Source organism: Hypanus sabinus, chromosome 1 (assembly GCF_030144855.1).
Source record: "Hypanus sabinus isolate sHypSab1 chromosome 1, sHypSab1.hap1, whole genome shotgun sequence".
In the NCBI taxonomy this organism is placed as follows: Eukaryota; Metazoa; Chordata; class Chondrichthyes; order Myliobatiformes; family Dasyatidae; genus Hypanus; species Hypanus sabinus.
In genome coordinates, this window is record NC_082706.1 from 145,164,043 (window position 1) to 145,184,604 (window position 20,562).

At 43.1% G+C, this 20,562-nt stretch overlaps 1 protein-coding gene across 6 annotated transcripts in view; it reads left to right on the forward strand.

Moving 5' to 3' along the window:
- LOC132398608 (anion exchange protein 2-like) overlaps positions 1-20,562 on the forward strand; it is a 247,827-nt gene that overhangs the window by 152,162 nt on the left and 75,103 nt on the right. For 5 of the 6 annotated variants that reach the window (XM_059978272.1, XM_059978280.1, XM_059978289.1 and 2 more), the window contains one exon: positions 18,967-19,132. In XM_059978272.1, the coding sequence (XP_059834255.1) occupies positions 18,967-19,132 (166 nt within the window). Of the gene's footprint in view, positions 1-3,896; positions 3,921-18,966; positions 19,133-20,562 lie in introns of those variants that run through there. The other variant, XM_059978310.1, reaches the window with a different exon arrangement.

The window sequence follows — 20,562 nt, forward strand, 5'->3', positions numbered from 1 at the left end:
TTAGTTAGGAAGGTTCAATCGTTAGGTATTATTATTGAAGTAGTAAAATGGATTTAACAGTGGCTGGATGGGAGATGCCAGAGAGCAGTGGTGGATAACTGTTTGTCAGGTTGGAGGCTGGTGACTAGTGGTGTGCCTCAGTGATCTGTACTGGGTCCAATGTTGTTTGTCATATACATTAATGATCTGGATGATGGGGTGGTAAATTGGAGTTTACCAGTATGCAGATGATACTAAGGTAGGTGGCGTTGTGGATAATGAAGTAGGTTTTCAAAGCTTGCAGAGAGATTTAGGCCAGTTAGAAGAGTGGGCTGAATGATGGCAGATGAAGTTTAATGCTGATAAGTGTGAGGTGCTACATTTTGGTAGGAATAATCCAAATAGGACATACATGGTAAATGGTAGGGCATTGAAGAATGCAGTAGAACAGAGTGATCTAGGAATAATGGTGCATAGTTCCCTGAAGGTGGAATCTCATGTGGATAGGGTGGTGAAGAAAGCTTTTGGTATGGTGGCCTTTATAAATCAGACATTTGAGTATAGGAGTTGGGATGTAATGTTGAAGTTGTACAAGGCATCGGTGAGGCCAAATTTGAAGTATTGTATACATTTCTGGTCACCGAATTATAAGAAAGATGTCAACAAAATAGAGTGAGTACAGAGGAGATTTACTAGAATGTTACCTGGGTTTCAGCACCTAAGTTACAGAGAAAGGTTGAACAAGTTAGGTCTTTATTTGGAGCGTAGAAGGTTGAGGGGGGATTTGATAGAGGTACTTAAAATTATGAGGGGGATAGATAGAGTTGACATGGATAGGCTTTTTCCATTGAGAGTAGGGGGAGATTCAAACAAGAGGACATGAGTTGAGAGCGGGCAAAAGTTTAGGGGTAACACGAGGGGGAACTTCTTTACTCAGAGTGGTAGCTGTGTGGAACGAGCTTCCAGTAGAAGTGGTAGAGGCAGGTTCGATATTGTCATTTAAAGCAAAATTGGATAGGTATATGGACAGGAAAGGAATGGAGGGTTATAAGCTGAGTGTAGGTCGGTGGGACTCGGTGAGAGTAAGCGTTCGGCATGGACTAGAAGGGCCGAGATGGCCTGTTTCTGTGCTGTAATTGTAATATGGTTATATTCCTTCATGCCCTGACCAGTCAAGAATCTATCAACCTCTGCCTTGGCCCCCACAGCTGCCTGTGGCAATGAATTCTACAAATTCACCACCCTCTGGCTAAAAAAATCTTCCTTCATCTCCGTTCTAAAAGGACACCCCTATATTCTATGTCCTCTGGTCTTAGACGCACCCCCATAGGAAACATCCTGACAATCCCTCCACAACAATCCACCTTCACTAGAAGCACTACATCAGTTCTAATAGGTACTCTGTAAACTTATGGGCAATAAAAATGAATGGGCAATAATTGCAGGCATTGCCAGTAATGCCCACATTCTGAAAATAACCTGTTGACCAATTCTAACAGTTCCTGGCACCGTTTCACTGACAGCTCTATTGTCTGCTGTGCTTACATTAATGCTGTGCTTACATTACTAAATAGCTTGTCCCTCACTCCCAGAGCTTATAATGTTATCCGAGTCTCTCGATTAAATTACTGTCTCATCATCGCTAACCTTTTTTTTTAATTCCCATCGGGCAGTCTCGTATTCTGTTCTGTCTTTTAAACCAGCTAATTACAGAGATCATTTTCTTTATATTAGATCCATTCTCATTATTAAGCATACCCAGAAAGGAGGAGAGAGGAGGATGGATTTCAAGAAATTTTGCCAATGTGGAAATTGTAAAATTATCTTCAACTGTCGTTTGCTTAATTCACACCAATCACCTCAGTTACAGTACAAAATCAAAGGTTAGCATTTATTGTCCATGCTCGTTTACCTTTGAGAAGGTGGTAATGAGTTGCTGTGGTCTGATGCTGTATCCAGAGGGCTCTTGTTATCTTGGTCTAGGTCCTGTGACCCTTTGCTCTTGTAAGCTCCTAGAATACAGACCCACACAAAATGCTGAAGCAACTCAGCAGGCCAGGCATCATCTATGGAAAAGAGTAGAGTTGATGTTTCGGACTGAGACCTTTCATCAGGACTCGTCCTGAAATGTCAACTGTACTCTTTTCTGTAGATGCTGCCTGGCCTGCTGAGTTCTTCCTGCATTTGGTGTGTGTTGCTTGGATTTCCAGCATCTGCAGATATTTTCTTGTTTGTGAGAATACAGACCCAGCTTGATTAGTCCTGTGTGATTGAACAATCCTGTCAATCCAGGAATTTGCCAACCATTGCTAAATTTCCAAACTCCATTAAACATTATTTCTAAACTCCAACCCTTTTGCAGTAAAGGACATTATTCCATATATCATCTTAGTCATTAGCTACTACTGACTGCTAACATCTTGTGATTCATTCCCAAGAATATCAAGATCCTTATGAAATTCACTTGCAGTCTCTTTCCACTTGGATAATAATCTGCCTTTGATTAATCATACTCACATTTCCTCATATTAACCTTCATTGGCCAGTTTTTCAACCACTCAGCCTATTTATTTATATCCCATTGCAGGGTCACGTTGTCTTCATATTCAGATTCATTGATTCATCATGTGTACATTGGAGCTTAGAGTGAAATGGATAGTTTGTGTTAACAACCAACACAACCTATAGATGTGCTGGGAGCCGCACATTCAGGTGCCAGCAATACATGCCGCATTATTCTGCAGAACAACAACACATCAACCGCAACAAAACAACAGCAGCAAGACAAACTCTCTTCCCTTCCTACCCACTCAGCTATACATACAGTCCTCCAACTCCAGGCCCCATCCAGACCTTCAGTGGACTTGTAGACTGAGGGCTTTGGGCTTCATTCTTTGGTATCAACCACATGACTTGCTGATAATGGGACCTGAGCTCCAGGCCTTGAACTTTGAACTTGCACCCTCTCTGACCTTAGTAGGTCACAGGACTTTTAAACCCGGGACTTGCTGATCTCCTTACAACTGTCCTTTCACCTATTTTCATGCCATTAGCAGACTCAGGAGCATTGGACACTGAATTGATCCCAGGGTATTCAACTGGTCACGTTCTTCCAATATGAAAAAGATGTTTCAACATTTATTCTGACTTTTTATGATTAATTATTAACTCTAGATTCAGGTTAAAATAATTGGAATTTAGTTTCCAGCCTTTTATTTTCCTCCCTTCTTGAATTAGAGAGTAGCACACCAGTTGATTTCCAATCCAGTCTAGTGGGTATAACTGAAGAGCCTCACTGGTGCTTGCTTCCCATATCTTTACCCTGTCTAGAAAGGATTCCCTCACACAGATCCTGTGCTTCAGCCTGTAGATATGACATGAGGTGGATGGATCTTCAGATGGTATTCTCCCCAAAATGTCTACTGTACTTTTCCCATAGATGTTGCCTGGCCAACTGAGTTCCTCCAGCATTTTGTGTGTGATTCTCCCTCAAAGTCAGCAGCTTCCAGCTCTGTCAGTTCCCGTTTGCAGCTAGTGAAGGTGACTGTACCCTTCAGTTTATCCCTTGTTGGACCAGGACCAAACTAACTCTGCACCATGTGCTGTTAAGGACTGTCGGCAAATATTTGCAGTGTGCTACTGGCGCATTGCTGGAGGAGAGTGTGCAAATGGACGTCCCGTGGTGTGAGTACCACATCTTGCCCTTCAGTAAATGGGGATCTTATCAGTCAACAAAACAGCCAGTTACTGGGGCAGCCAAGCGTCTCTGCTTCAACCTGAGCTGATAAACTTGGTTATCACACTGAACAATTATTTGTGCTTTTGAGGGAACTGGGTAGTGAAGTTCTGCCTGCCACTAGCTCAGTCAGCCTAGGACGCTTGCTGCTAATGGATGTGCCAGAGCCTCCTGCTAACTGCAGCTTCAACTCAGCATGAACCAGGTAAGGTGGCTCCCTCTTCTGTCAGTCAATATGAGAGCAAATGGTATGAAAGTAAATCTCCATTGAAATTGCTTGCTGTTACCAATATCTTGCCACGTATGGCATATATTTTTCTCCAGTATGAGTTGTATTTCGAAGTTGGGGAGGTGGAGTGCACTGCTGGTTGACAAACTGGCTGAGTGTGATTCTGGTCTGTATTCCCAATGAGTAGAACATCCTGATTTCTGTCGGTCTGACCCCTGTGATCGGGAAGGACTTGCAAAGGAAGCTGAGGGACCTTTTGAAGGTGATGAGGGGAGAGTTGGTGGAATCTGACCTATTCCATAGATATCTAGAAATCGCCAATAAACCAGTTCAGGAGAAACTTCATGAGACTCGTATGTGCTTCACATGGTGAACAATATTTAAAGCATTGAAGGGAAGAGTAGCATCATGGAGAAGGGAATGGCAAAAGACAAACATTGAGTATGAACAGTAGTCAAGTGTTTTGGCAGATCCACTTATGGATAGTGTCATTCCATATAAATTCTTTTTATAGAGGGTGCATAACTCAGCAGGTTCAAGGAATAGCCTTGTAGATAGAACCTGAGCTGGCTTTTTTTCATGGTAATAACTTTTCAGTTAGAACTGGTGAAAAGTCATGAACTCTTACTCTCTCCACAGAGATTTTCCGATGATTTCTGTTTTCATTTCAAATTTCCAGCATCTGGAGTTTTTAAGCTTTAACCTGGTGGGAACTTGCTCAATTCTTTCAGGAAGGTAATGGAGCTAAGTGGGTGAGACTAGTAAAGTAAGCGTACGTATGTTACCTACTACTGTAATCTGATTGATTCTGTGCAGCATTTTGCAAACTTGGGGACACTTCAAGGTTTCTGAACATCTTGGAACTGTAGTTACTGTTGAAGAAACAGTGAGTGGCCATTAGTTTGAGCATGGTAAGTTTTCACTAATGTGAAGTAGAAATGACTATTTTAGCAGTGTTGATGACTTGTATGCACCTGGCAAAGTAGTCAAGAGCATGTTTAACGTCTCATCACAGAAACAGGCTCTTTGGCCCCACTGGTCTATGAAAGCCAATATTTCCATTGAAACTAGTCCAGTTTGGCCATGCTTGGCCCATGGCCCACTATAATTCCTATCCATGCATCTGCGAAATGTTGTTTAAATACTTAAATATCCTTTAAATATTAATGTATCTGCCTTAACCACTTTCTTGAGCAGTTAATTCCATATGCCGACCACTCATTGGGTGAAAAATAGTTTTCAAGTTCCTAATAAATCCTTCCCCTCTCATCATAAGCCTAATCAAAATAAAAATTACAGGAAGGCAGCAATCCCTTAGTTCCAACCCTCTTGCATCTAGGCTCTCCCTCAATATTATCTCACTTTTATTGTAGTTCTGCTGTATTTTCTCACTGACATTGTCTTCTCACAGTGTGACCCTCCCTCAGAATACCCCTCCCACAGTGTGGTCTTCCCTCAATGCTACACTGACGGATGTGGATTGAGATAGGTTATTTTCTGGCAAAGGATGTGGATTACTTGATAAGAGGGCTGCTTTCAGAAGTGAAATATTGAGAGTACAGGTTTTGTATGTTCCTGTTAGAATAAAAGGCAAGGCTAACATGTTTAGGGAACCTTGGCTTTTGAGGGATGTTAAGTCCTGGTTAAGAAGAAGGAGGTGCGTAGCAGATTTGGGAACAAGGAATAAGTGAAATGCTTTATGAGTATAAGAAATGCCAGCAAACAGTTACGAGGGAAATCAGACAGACAAAGTGAAGGAGAATCCCAAGAGTTTCCACAGATATATTGAGAGCAAAAGCAGAGCATAGCATGGGATAAAATTTGTCCACTTGAAGATCAATGTTGTTGTGAAAGAGATGGGGGAGATCTTCAATGGATTTTTGACACTTGTACATACTTGAGAGATTGATGTAGAATCTATAGAACTAAAGCAAAGCATTAGAGAGGTCATGGACTGTAAATCAGATTACAGAACAGGAGGTGCTTGCTATCTTGAAGAAAATTAGGGTGGATAAGTCCCCAGGGCTTAACAAGGTGTCCCTCAGATCTTGTGGCCGAAATTGAGCATTAACAGTGATATTTAAAATGTCCTTTACCACAGGTGAGATGTCAGAGGACTGTAGGACAGCAAGTATTGTTTCATTGTTCAGGAAAAGCAAATTACAGGTTGGTAGACTAACTTCATTTGTCATTGAAACATACAGTGAAATGTATTGCTAGTACAGCCCCCAGTAAGCCTCAGGCTCGCTCAGTTCGCTTCCGTCTAGGGGGAGCAGCCTTCGGCCCTGCCAAACTGGTTAATCAGCTTGTGTAGATGCTGTGTGATGTCCCCACCACGCCAAATAACAGACAGTACACTGTATGTGATTAAATGATTACACTTCATAGATCTTACTGGAACTATGTATTTAATAGAGATACAACATAAAAGGAAAAGTAAAAGGCACCAAACTTATCGAAGTTCAACCACTTCGTGCACAACCATTGGAGCTCAGTTAACGAAGTCTTCTTGCCACCATTCAATCCCCTCTGACCTCCTCGACCTGCCGCCTGGGACCAACAACGGTGGTCGACCAGACACTCCACACGAATCTGTCCTCGTGTCCTCTCCTTGCCAAAGACCCTGGGCCTCGGACTCCCGGTCGGGATTCATTCTGTTGCATAGCTTACAGCATCGCGTTTCCTGTCTCTATCCCCATTCGCACCTTCTCCCCAAAGCCCGCGAAACAATAGCTTACAGACCCACCAGAAAGAATAGCATCTATCCCAATTGGTTAGCAAATGAATACAATTCTCGTTATCAGTAATTATAACCCAAACAAGCTGCAAGAGAAAAGCACTTTCTCAGCAGTTACCATAACAAAGAAGCATTTTTATTTTTAACGTAACAAAGAAGCCATTTTATTACCCTTAGCAGTAACATAAAAGAAGAAATCCCTTACACTTCCATCATTGACAAACACAAAGTCGATGAAGGGAAGGTAGTGGATATTGTCTGCTTGAACTTTAGCAAGGCCTTTGCCAAAGTCTCACATGGGATATTAGTCCAGAAGGTACATTCAGTTGTCATTCATGATGAAGAAGTAAATTGGATTCAACATTGACTTAGCAAGAGTAACCAGACAGTGATAGTGTATGGTTGCTTCTGTGACTGGGGGCCTGTGACCAGCCATGTACAACAGGGGTTGGTGGTGAGTCTGTTGTTTGTCATTTATATCAATGGTTTAGATGATAATGTGGTAAACTTTTCAGATGAAACCAAGACTGTGTTCATAGTGGGTAGTGAGGAAGGCGATCAAAGCTTGCAGGGAGATACGGACCAGCTGAAAAATGGACTGAAAAATGACAGATGGAATTTAATATAGACAACTGTATGGTGTTGCACTGTAGGGGGGTATAAACCAGGGTAGACTTCTACAGTGAATGGTAGAGCTCTGAAGAGTGAGGTGGAACAAAAAGATCAGGGAATATAGATCCATAATTCCTTGAAAGTGACGTTATAAGTATATAGAGTTATAAAGATAGCTTTTGGTATAATTGCTTCCATAAATCAGGGTATTGACTTGGGGTGTTGGGCATTTTTCCCTGGAGCAAAGGAGATTGAGGGGAGATTTGATAGAGGTATACAGAATTATGAGGGATAACGATAGGGTAAATGCAAGCAGGCTTTTTTGCACTGAGGTTGAATGAGACTAGAACTAGAGATTATAGGTTAAGAGTGAAAGGTTTAAGTGAAAGAGTTTAAGGGGAACTTGAGGGAGGATCTTTATTCAAAGGGTGGTGCAAGTGTGGAGCTGCCATCTGAAGTGGTGGATGCAGATTTGATTGCAACATTAAAAAAAATTTGGATGAGTACATGGATGGAAGGGGTATGGAGGATAATGGTCCAGCTACCAGTTGGTGGGACTCAGCAGAATAACAGGTCAGCACAGACTGAAGGGCCTGTTTCTGTGCTGTAGTGCTCTATGACTTTAAAAGCCTGAAAAGACATACCACTAGGCTCAAGGAGGGTTTCTGTCCTGCTGTTATAAGGCTATTGGGCAATCCCCTAGACTTACAATTTACCTCATCAAAATTGCACTTAAATGACTACCTGCACTTTCTCTGTACCTGTTGCTCTTCATTCTGCTGTCTGTTTTTGTTTTACATTGTACTGTCTCAATGCACTGATGCGATGAAATAATCTGTATGAATGGTATGCAAGACAAGGTTTTCACTGTACCTTGTCGCGTGATAATAATAAAGCTGTTTACCAATTAGTCATTTCAAATTTTAATACCCACAGTGGAATTTGTACCTTTGCCATTGGTTTTGTGGGCTAGAAGTCTGGTCACCGGTCCAGTGATTTAACATCTATGTTACCAAACCCAAGCCACCTCAAAAAATCCCCTTTCTCTAATCCCATCTGGTACTCTAGATCCAGTGCTGAATGAGTTCTGCTGTTGGAGGGGGAGCCCTGAAGAACTTCCACTGTTGGAGGGACAGCCCTGAGAGAGCCCCACAGCTGGAGGCACTGTCCTGAGGGAACTCCACTTTTCGAGGCATGGTCCTAAGCAATGTTCTTTCTAACAGCTGCATGAACCAACCATTGTTCTGAGCAGGAAATTTTTACATGGCCTGAAACTGTGCAGCACTTTAAATCTTTTTCTTTGTATTATAAATAGAATGAAAATTGAAAATCATACAGTTTTGATTATATTTATTAATTGAAGGGTATAATGAAATACAGTATAACAAAGAAAATCTTTCACATTTTGTAAACTTCTCGTCTGTCCTTATTACAAATCCATTGTCAAAAAACACTGTCCAGATTAATTTTGCACTCAGATGAAATATGTTGTATGTCTTAATCATCATTAGATCATCCAAATGTTCCACTTCTAGTCTGTTTCTGGATTTACATTTGACAGGATTCATAAGAGTAAATCCATGTTTACAATCAGCACTAGAAGGTTGAAATGTTTCAATGGTGTAACAGGAATTAACAGTTCTTTAAATTCTTAGTTCTAAACACATGATTCAACATATCAATGAACATCTTAATTGAACTGAGAGGGAAGCAAAAGAGGTGAAGGTGTGGCATTGCTAATTAGGGATAGTATTGCGGCTGCAGAAAAGGAGAAAGTCATGGTGGGATGGTCTTACAGAGTCATTGTGGGTGGAAGTCAGAAACAAGAAAGGGGCAATAACTCTACTGGATGTTTTTTTATAAAACCTCCCCCCCCCCCCTTAATAGTAACAGGGATATCAAGGAGCAGTTAGAGAGGCAGAGTCTGGAACAGTGCAGTAACAATAGGGTTGTTGTGATGGGAGATTTTACCTTCCCTGATATTGATTGGCATCTCCTTACCAAGGGGTTTAGATGGAGTGGAGTTTGTTAGATGTGTTCAGGAAGGTTTCCCCGATGCAATATGTAGATAAGCCACCTAGAGGAGAGGTTGTACTTGATCTGGTATTGGAAAATGAACCTGGTCATGTGTTAGATCTCTCAGAGGGAGAGCATTTTGGAGATAGTGACCACAACTCTATCTCCTTCATCATAGTGCTGGAGAGGGATAGGAGCAGACAATTTGGGAAAACATTTAATTGGGGTAATGGGAAAATATGTTATTAGGCAGAAACTTGGGAGCAGATGTCTTAGGGAAATGCACAGCAGAAATGTGGCAAATGTTCAGGGAACATTATCGTGGAGTTCTACATAGGTATGTTCCATCAAGGCAAGGAAAGGATGGTAGGGTTAAAGAACCATGGTGTACCAGGTATGTAGAAGATTTAGTTAAGAAGAAAAGAAAAGCTTACGTAAGGTTCAAGAAGCTAGGTACTGTTGGTGCTGTAGAAAATCACAAGGTTGCTTGGAAGGAGCTTACGAATGGAATTAGGAGAGCCAGAAGATGCTATGAGAAGGCCTTGGTGAGCAGGTTTAAGGAAAACCCCAAGGCATTCTATAAGTATGTGGAGAGCAAGAAGATGAGCTGTGTGAGAATAGGACCAATCAGATGCGATAGTGGAAACGTGTGCATGGAGTCAGAGGAGGTAGCAGAGATATTTAATTAATACTTTGCTTCAGTATTTACCAGGGATAAAGACCTTGGCAATTGTGGTGATGACTTACAGCAGACTGAAACGCTTGAGCATATAGACATTAAGAAAGAGGATGTGCTGCAGCCTTTGAAAAGCAGTAAGTTAGCTAAGTCACTGGGACTGGATGAAATATACCCTAGGCTACTGTGGGAAGTGAGGGAGGAGATTGCTGAGCCTCTTGCAATGACCTTTGCATCATCAATAAGACCGGGAGAAGGCCAGAGGATTGGAGGGTTGCAGCTGTTGTTCCTTTGTTCAAGAAAGGGAGTAGAGATAACCCAGGAAATGAGGATCGGTAAGGACATAACAAAACACATTGATGAAGGTAGAGTAGTGTGTAGATGTAGTGTGTATAGGTTTCAGCAAGGCATTTGATAAGGTACCCCATGGAAGGCTCCTTCAGAAAGTAAGGAGGCATAGGATCCAAGGAGATCTTGCTTTGTGGATCCAGAATTGGCTTGCCCACAGAAGTCTAAGAGTGGTTGTAGATGGTTCGTATTCTGCATGGAGGTCGGTGGCCATTGATGTTTTGCAGGGATCCGTTCTGGGACCCCCTCCTCTTTGTGCTTTTATAAATGACCTGGATGAAGAAGTAGAAGGGTTTGCTGATGACACAAAGTTTGGGGGTGTCGTGGGTAGTCTGGAGGGTTATCAGAGGTTACAGTGGGACGTTGATAGGATGCAGAACTGGGCCAAAAAGTGTGAAGTGGTTCATTTTGGCAGGTCCAATTTGAAGACAGAATATAATATATATGGTAAGTCTCTTGGCAGACCCCACTTGGAGTGCTGTGTTCTGTTCTGGTCACCTCACTACAGGAAGGATGTGGATGCTATAGAGAGATTGCAGAGGAGATTTACAAGGATGTTGCCTGGATTGGTGGGTGTACCTTATGAGAATAGGTTGAGAGTACTTGCCCTTTCTCATTGGAGTGATGGAGGATGAGTGATGACCTGATAGAGATGTATAAGATGATCGTGTGGATAGCCAGAGGCTTTTTCCCAATGCTGAAATGGCTAACACGAGGGTGCATATTTTAAGGTGCTTGGAAATAGGCACCGAGGGGTTATCAGGAGCAAGTTTTTCACATACACAAAGTGGTGTGTGTGCGGAATGCACTGCTGATGGCACTGGTGGAAGGGGATACAATAGGGTCTTTTAAGAGCCTCTTAGATTAGAAAAATAGAGGGCTATGTGCTCGGGAAATTCGAGGCAGTCTCTAGAGTAGGTTAATGGTTGACACAACATTGTGGGCCAAAGGGCCTGTAATGTGCTGTAAATTTCTATGTTCTATGAGCCAGTCTTAACTTTCTTAGAAATGGCAAATTTGATATCACAGTATTGATGCGATATTTTTGAGGCAACACTTCTGTCATATTCATAATAGTAGCTGAATATTTTTTGCTGGTCTTACAACTTTCTCTTTTCCAAATTCAAAATCATCGGTTGCGTTAGAAACAGGGTCAAAAGGTCAAAATTCTTTTAACTCATTATCATGGAAATCTGTTATCCAAGTGATTGAATCGAATAATAGAATTATGAATTGAATAATTCAAAATTATATCAACATCATATAAAAGAAAATTGCAGCTGCGCAGCAACAAAGGTTACATGTGTGGGAGCATTTCAGTAATGCTTGGCTGCGGACCCATGCATATTAGAGGGAACAATGGCTTTGTTAGAGAGAGTCTTGAGGGAGCTCTGCAGTTGGAAATACAGTCCTGAGGGAGCTCCATTGTGGGAGGAACAATCCTGAGGGAGTTCCATTGAAAGAGGGGCATTCCTAAGGGAATTTCACTGCCAGAGGGCCATCCCTGAGGGAGCTCTGTACTGTTGGAGAAGCTGTGAGGGATTACATTTTATTGCTGTCAGTGTAAGTTTGAAATGTTATGAGTAGGCTCCCACAGCTCTCTCTTCCTACCACTTTGTAAGGCATTGATTGGACCACATGTAGAGTATTATGAGCAGTTTGAGGCCCCATATTTAAGAAAAGATGTCCTGGTGTTGGAGAGTGTCCAGAGGAGAGAATGATCCAGGAAGTGAAAGGATTAGATATGAGTAGCTCTGGTCCAGTGCTCACTGGAGTTTTGAGGAGTTAGGGAAACTCTCATTGAATCCTATCAAATACTAAGAGTCTAGGCACAGTAGACATAGAGGATGTTTCCAGTAGTAGGAGAGTCCAGGACCAGAGGGCACAGCTTCAGAATAGGACATCCCTTTAGATCTGATGTGTGTGGGTCCAGGATGTGCCATGATTACCACTGTTTGTTAATCCTTGATAGGCGGTGATTCCCATTGTGTGAGTTCAGTCTTTGCCATGATTCCTGCCGTGTGTGGGTCGAGGATATGTTGTGATTCCCAGTGTGTGGGTCCAGGATATGCCTGGATTCTCAATGTGTGTGGGTCCAGGATATGCCGTGATTCCTGTGTGTTCAGCATGTGCCATGATTCCACTGTATACACAGGAGACTGCAGATGCTAGAGTATGGAACAAAGCAAGGAGCTGTTGGAGAGACTCAGCAAGTCGAGCAGCATCTGTGGAGGGGATTGGACCTCTGGACCTAAAGCATTGACTTCATAGGTGCTGTCTGACCCACAGAGTTCCTCCAGCAGCTCATTTCATCAGTCCCTGGATTCAGAATGCTGCAGATTCCTGGTAGTGCTAGGTCCAGGATGATCCATGATTCCCGGTATCTCCACATCCAAGATGCTCTGGGTTCCTGATGTCCCTGGGTCCAGCTATTGTGACCTGTGATGTGGTGCTGAACTCTAGCAGCAGGTGCCTCGTTCTCGGTTGGACTTCTGAACACAAAGTTTGATGCCAAGTGATTTAGGCAGCACAGTGAGGAGCTCTGTCTTCAGCTCCTGCAGTAGTTCTTTCAGCCACCAGGTGGGGGCCCAGCTCCACCAGCTGTGGTGTGTACAACTGGAGTTGGAAATGATAAATGGCTTTATTATTGTCACATGTACCAAGGCACAGTGAAAAAACTTCTCTTGCATGCTGTTCATACAGATCAAATCATTACAAAGTACATTGAGGATAGGAAAAGGGAACACAATAACAGTGCAGGATAAAGTATTAGTTACAGAGAAAGTGCAGTGCAGGTAAATGAAAAGGGTCAAGGTCATAATAAGGCAGATTGTGAGGTCGATTCCATTTCATTGGACCTTTAAGTAGTGCAAATAGAAGTTGTCCTTGAGCTTTGGTATGTGCTTACAAGCTTTTTTAAAAATCTTCTGTTTGATGGATGGCATCTTACTGGCTGTTTTACTGAGGCAGTGAGAAGTGTAGACAAAATATATGGAGGGGAGGCTGATTTCTGTGATGTGCTGAGCTGTGTCCTCGCCTCTCTGCAGTTTCTTGCAGTCAGCTTCAATAATGCTGCTCAGTTAAGTAGATGGACCTTAGTGCAAAGAGAATGGAGACCTTCCTGGTGAAAATCTAGACACGGCCAGGTACAGTGACACAGACACATGGGAAGGCCAGTGTTCCAACAGAAGGAGGCCATTCAGTTCTTTGAGGCTGCCCTGCCACTCTGTATTGAGGAAGGGATGGTCCTGAGGTAGTGTCACATTGTGGGAGGGACAGTACTGAGAGAGAATAACACTGAGGGAGAATCATACTGGGAATGACAGTACTGAGAGAGAGCCACACTTGGTGAGTACCGAGGGTGAATCACTGTGGGAGGGTCGGTACTGATGGAGTGCCACACTGTGGGAGGGACAGTACTGAGGACGAATTACTGAGAGGGGTGGTACTGAGGGAGAGTCGCTCTGTGGGAGGGGTGGTACTGAGGGAAATCACACTGTGGGAGGGGCATTACTGGGGGAGAATCACACTGGGAGGTGCAGTACTGAGGGAGTGTCACTGTGAGAGGAGCAGTACTGAGGGAGCATCACAGCACCCAACATGAAATCAGGGGTCTTTAACTCTGTTTGTAGTCCATGTGTGAGAGGCAGAATGGCCTTCGCTGTCCCTAACTTGGATCTTGTCATATTTTGGAATCAGGTTCCTACATTGCAGCAAGATACTTGAGATCTCTCTGTGCACTGAACAGTGTAAGTTAGCTCGCTGGGAGTGTGTGATGTCCCTGGCAGTAGCTGCTGAGGCTCAGGTGGACTTATTCCCTCATCTGCAGCCCCTCCTGTGGGCCCGTGGGTCTACAGTTTAATGTTGCCTATTGGTTGGGCTGGTTGTTGTTAGAGACAGTGCTGTTTACATGAGAGTGCAATCTGGGATGGTGGGGAGAGAATAATTTTTGGGAGAACTGGCTGTCACATGGAAGAGGTTTCCCACCACCTCCCGCTTGGTCCTTTATTTAGTAAACAGGCAGTGACAGATAGCTGAGGCTGAACCGATAGTATCTTGAGCAGGGTTTCAACCTGAGGCTGGTTGCAAAAGCCATAGCTGATGGCAAAGATAATGAAGGTGAGAGGTCAGGGCACAGAGCTGCACATTTGTAAAGGACAGCAATCAGCACTGTAGCTTTAATTTGGAGGCCATTCAGCCCAGTAGACTGCATACTATCTGTTCACTTCACTGATGCAACTCAATTACTTTAATGTTAGGGAGTCATACCGCACAGAAATAGACCCTTCAGCCCAACTGGTCCAAGCTGAACAAGATCCCCATCTAACATAGTCCCATATGTCCACATTTGGCTCGTATCCCTCCAAACTGTTCCTATCCATGTATCTGTCCAAATCCCTTTTAAATGTTGTTAATATACCTGCCACCAACCACTTCATCTGGCAGCATATGAGGGAAAATTTTTAAGGGATATAGATCGGATAAATGCAAGCAGTTTTTTTCTGTTGGGGTTGGATGAGACTAGAAATAGAGATCATGGGTTAAGGATGAAAGTTGAAATATTTAAGGAACCTGAGGGGAAACTTCTTCACTCAGAGGGTGTGTGAGAATGTGGAATGAGTTGCTAGTGGAAGTGGTGGATGTGGGTTTGATTGCCACATTTAAGAGAAGTTTAGGTAAGTACATGGATGGGAGTGGTATGAAGGACTATGGTCCAGGTGTGGGTCAATAGGACTCGGCAGGGTAAGTTTGGCGTGGACCAGATACACTCAAGGGACTGATTCTGTGCTATAGTGCACTATGACTAACTCGTTTCTTGTACTAACCACCCTCTGAGTGAAAAGGTTGCCCCCCTGGTTCCTATTAAATCTCTCTACTCTCACCTTAAACCAGTGCACAGTTCTTGATTCTCCAACACCAAGAAAAAGGCAGAGAGTACATTCACCCCATCCATGCCCCTTTTGATTTTATATACCTCTGAGATCATCAATCATTAGAACGTAGAACATAGAAATTTACAGCACATTACAGACCCTTCGGCCCACAATATTGCGCCAATCATGTAACTTACTCTAGAAACTGCCTAGAATTTCCCTACTGCTTAGCCATCTATTTTTTCTAAGCTCCATGTACCTATTTGAATCTCTTAAAATACTCTATTGTATCTGCTTCTACCACCATCACTGGCAGTGCATTCCATGCACCCACCTCTCTCTGTGTACACAAAAACTTACCTCTGACATCCCCCTCTGTACCTTCTTTGATGCATCTTATAATTATGCCCCCTTGTGTTAACCATTTCAGCCCTGGGAAAAAGCCACTGGCTATCCACATGTTCAATGCCACTCATCATCTTATATACCTCTATCAGGTCACCTCACATAAGATGATGAGAGGCATTGATCATGTGGATAGAGGCTTTTTCCCAAGGCTAAAATGACCGCCACAGGTTTAAGGTGCTTGAGAGTAGGTACAGAGGAGATGTTCGGGGTAAGTTTTTTACGCAGAGAGAGGCGAATGCGTGGAATGGGCTGCCAGCAACAGTGGTGGAGGTGGATACGATAGGGTCTTTTAAGAGACTCCTGGATATGTACATGGAGCTTAGTAATTCCTAAGGTAGGGACATGTTTGGCATAACTTTGTGGGCCGAAGGACCTGTTTTGTGCTGTAGGTTTTCTATGTTTCTATCATCATTCATTCTTCTTCACTCCAATGAAGACTGCTTAATCTCTATAATTCAGTTTCTTGAGCCCTGGCAACATCCTCGTAAATCTCTGCATTTTTTCCAGCCTGGTGGCAGGGTGACCGAAACCGAATGCAATATTCCAAATGCAACCTCACCAATGTCTTGTACAACTGCAGCCTAACATCCTAACTTCCATACTCAGTATTCTTCCTATCACTGAATTTTGGTTCAATATCTGAATTGAAAGGGCACCCTTCATTAACACCAGTCTGATGGTGTGGCCAGTAACCCTTCTCCAGCAACACTCAGGTGCTTTTCTTACACTCTCCTTCCAATAGAGTGGTGCTCCTCCATAAAGATGGTGGTCCTCAGGACTTCCCTCTAACAAAGCAGCACTCCCTTGGCATTGTCCTCTATTTCCTGTCTCTCACATGGGGGACAGCAAGAGCTTTCCCACCCTTTTGATGCAAACTGTTCCATGACCTATGGTTCACCAGCCCATCAACAAAGTAAAGCCTCATGATCCAAATCACAGCACATGCTTGACTGTACTTGGAGTATTGTGTTCCGTTCTGATCGCCTCACTATAGGAAGGATTGGTGCAGAATACATTTACCAGGATGCTGCCTGAATTAGAGAGCACATCTTATGCGGCTAAGTTGAACAAGCTAGGGCTTTCCTCTTTGGAGTGAAGGGGGATGAGATATGACTAGATAGAGGCATATAAGATGATAAGAAGCATTAATAGAGAGGACAGCCAGTGCCTTTTTCCCAGGATGGAAATGGCTAATACAAGGGGGTATAGTTTTCTGATTGGAGGAAAGTATAAGGGGGATGTCAGAGGCAGGTCTTTTACACAGAGAGTAGTGGGTGTGTGGAACACTCGGAGGTGGTGCTAGAGGTCACATGGATGAAGGAAAAATGTTGGGCGATCTGAGAGGGAAAGTTCAGATGGATCTTGGAGTAAGTTAAAAGGTCAGCACAACATGGTGTGTCGAAGGGCCTGTAGTGTGCTCTGCTGTTCTATGTACTGTGCTGGAAATCTGAAACAAAAATAGGAACTCCTGGAAACACTCAGCAGGTGCTCTGTGGAAGGAAAAGCAGTGAGCATTTTGGGTCTGCAACTTGATCTCAGTGTGGAAAGATCCATGGAACCAGGACATCCTTGCTTTCATGGAGTCGAGTCAGATTTCCCCACCATGGGATGGAGAACCAGACACCCCACTACACTCCTGACTTTTGGTGCTGTCTGTGTGGAGTTTGCACTTTCTCCCTGCACGCTAGTGAAGAAGGCACATCCTATACTTCAAATCCTTTCCCACCCCATCCCATTTCCTCTGGTTCTCAATCTCCCCTCATCAGAGCATTCCCTTCCCAATAAATCCCAATGAGCCAGAGCACTACTTACAATTCCTTGCAGAAAGTAGTTTTGCCTCACTACTCGCAGACCTCTGCGATATATCCCACTCATTCTAAACCCTGCAGGTGGATCAAGCATTCCCTTGCCGTCCATCTTACCACTCCCTTTTAGGATCTGGTTTTGCCCCAATGAGATCACCATTCAGTTTCTGAACGATGAACATGAACCAGATTACATTGCTTTCTCAATGGTTTATCCCAGAGTCGATTTTGGTAACTTGGTGAATCTGACCGTAGGTGAGTGTATTTTCCTCTAGGTGAGGAATTGAATCTAATCTGCACAAGGTCTCCCCAAGGCCCTGTGCAACCTCACTGTGGCTGGTACTGAACACCCTCCCAGTGAAAGTTCATCTACCTTTCAGCTTTCTAATTGCTGGCTGGACCTGAGGTTAGTTTTATATTCCTCAAGCTGCCAAACCCAGAGCTCTGTACACCAGCCTCTGTTGTGCCTCATCATGAAAATCTGCTAGCTTTTTCTTTTGCGGGTCTTTTATTTTGTCCTTTAACCAGTCTTATCTTTGTGCTCATGTCATACTGAGCCCGTATTTTTGTGTAACAACTTCATCAAGTGCTTTTTGAAAATACAGCTACACCTATGTTTTCCACTGTTAGCTTCATTAACTTTCTAAAAGTCTAACAAGGTCATACCTGACAATGGAAAACATAATTTTATTGTCCACTAAGGGCCTGTTCCTGTGCTATAGTTGAACACAATAGAACAGTAGAGCTCAGGAACAGACCCACAATTTTTTGACCCACAGTGTTGATCATGATGCAAAATTAAACCAATCTCACCTGACCACACATGATCCATATCCCTCCACTCTCTGCTTATTCATGTGTCTGTCTAACCCCCTCTATTGTATCTGCCTCCACCACCCCTGACACTCACTGGTTCTTTATCTGCCACCAACATTGACCCTTGGGATGGAAGCCCAGATGGGAGAATGGGCTTTCCTGTCCACAGACTTCCTCAGGTATTTCTGAACGGTTATTACTTCAGTCTTCTCCCTGTTCTCTATTTTACCTGCATTTATTGCGTCAGATCAAGTCAACTTAAGTCACTTTTATTGTCATTTCGACCATAACTGCTGGTACAGTACATAGTAAAAATGAGACAACGTTTTTCAGGACCATGGTGTTACATGACACAGTACAAAAGCTAGACTGAACTACGTAAAAAAACAAAAAGGAATTTGGATATGGAATGGAGAGGCGAAAACAAATCATGCTGCATCTATGGCTTAGAGGGTTACAGACCAAATGCAGGCAACCATGACTTGCAGTGAGGATGCTGTGGTTGCCATGGACCAGTTGAGAAAGGTCTGTTTCCATGCTATATTACTCTTAAGACTAATACTAGGGAGCATTATTCCTATGTGCTAGATCCCGGTAACCTCAAAGGCAGAGTTTCCTGATTCCCACATATGGTCATGAACAGCTTAGAAAAGCCAGGTCCAAACCTGGTCCAGGTACTTTCTGCAAGCAGATTAGAGCAGTGTTTAATGGATGTTTTGTTCCTCTGCAGACTGAACAGGATGCACTTGCTGTAATGCCCCTTAGGATTGAGGATGATGAGGAGGATGATCTGAACAAAACCTGGGGCGTTGAGAGATTTGATGACCTCCTTCACGATGCATCCAGTCGGAATGTGGATGAAGTGCGGCGCACCTTCGATGAAGCAGATTTTGAGTGTGAGTCTGTGCGTTAATGTGTTTCAGTTGAGCTGATCATTTGGGATTTCACAGGTGCAGATCCAGACTGGAATGAAGTTTTGGAGCTTTCTATTACTAGTTAGAGTGTTTGCCATGTATCCTAACCAATATAACTCAAAATGATATCCTCTTATAAACAGTACAGCTTCCCTAAAACACTGTTGCCTCATACCTAACTTGCCTAGTCCTAATCACTCTGAGATTTGAACCCAGAGAAACCACAGGAATTGTGGATTAAAGGCTAAAAAGCTGATTTGCATCACTAATTCATTAACAGTGGTAGGAAATCCATCCTTAGCCAGTAAGATCTATTGCAGGATTGCAAGGGACAAAATTGGTCTTCTGAAAGATCAGAATGGTAATCTACATGTGGAGTCAAAAGAGATTTGGGACATCTTAAATGGATTTTTTTGCATCTGTATTTACTCGGGAGGTGGACACAGTCTATAAGAGTGAGGCAAAAAAAGCAGTGAGGTCATGGACCCTATACTGATTACAGAGGAGGAGGTGTTTGCTGTCTTTTGGCAAATCAGGGTGGACAAATCCCCTGAGCCTATGGAGTCCTTGGACTATGTGGGAGGTAAGTGCAGAAACTGCAGGAACCATGGGCAAAGATATTTAAATCATCCTTAGTGACAGGTGAGGGACCGGAGGACTGGAGGATAGCCAATGTTATTCTGTTTATGAAAGGCTCTAAGAATAAACCAGGAAGTTATAGGCTGGTGAGCCTGACATCAGTGGTGGAAAAGTTATTGGAAGGTATTCTAAGAGACCAGATATTTATTTGGATAGACAAGGACTGCTTAGGGATAGTCAGTAACGATTTGTGTGTGGCAGATCATGTCTAACTAATCTTATAGAGTTTTTCAAGGATGTTACCATGGAAGTTGATGAAAGTGGATGTTGTCTATATGGACTTCAGCAAGGCATTTGATAAGGTTCCACATGGGAGATTGGTCAGGAAGGTTCAGCTACTTGGTGTTCAAAATGAGATAGTAAATAGGATTAGACATAGGCTTTGTGGGAGAAACCAGAGAGTGATAGTAGATGGTTACCTCTCTGACTGGAGTGGAGTGCTACAGGGATTGGTGCCTAATCTGTTATTGTTTGTCATCTATATCAATGATCTGGATGATAACGTAGTGAACTGGATCAACAAATTTGCGATTGTCACAAACATTAGGGGTGTAGTGCACAGCGAGGAAGACTATTGGAACTTGCAGTATGATTTGGAACAGCTGGAAAAATGGCAGATGGAATTTAATGCAGATAAGTGTGAGATGTAGTTTGTTAGGACCAACCAGGGTAGGTCTTACACAGTGAGGAGTGCAGTAGAGCGAAGGGATCTGGGAATATAGGTGGATAATTCATTTAAAGTGGTGGTACAGGTAGATATGATCATAAAGAAA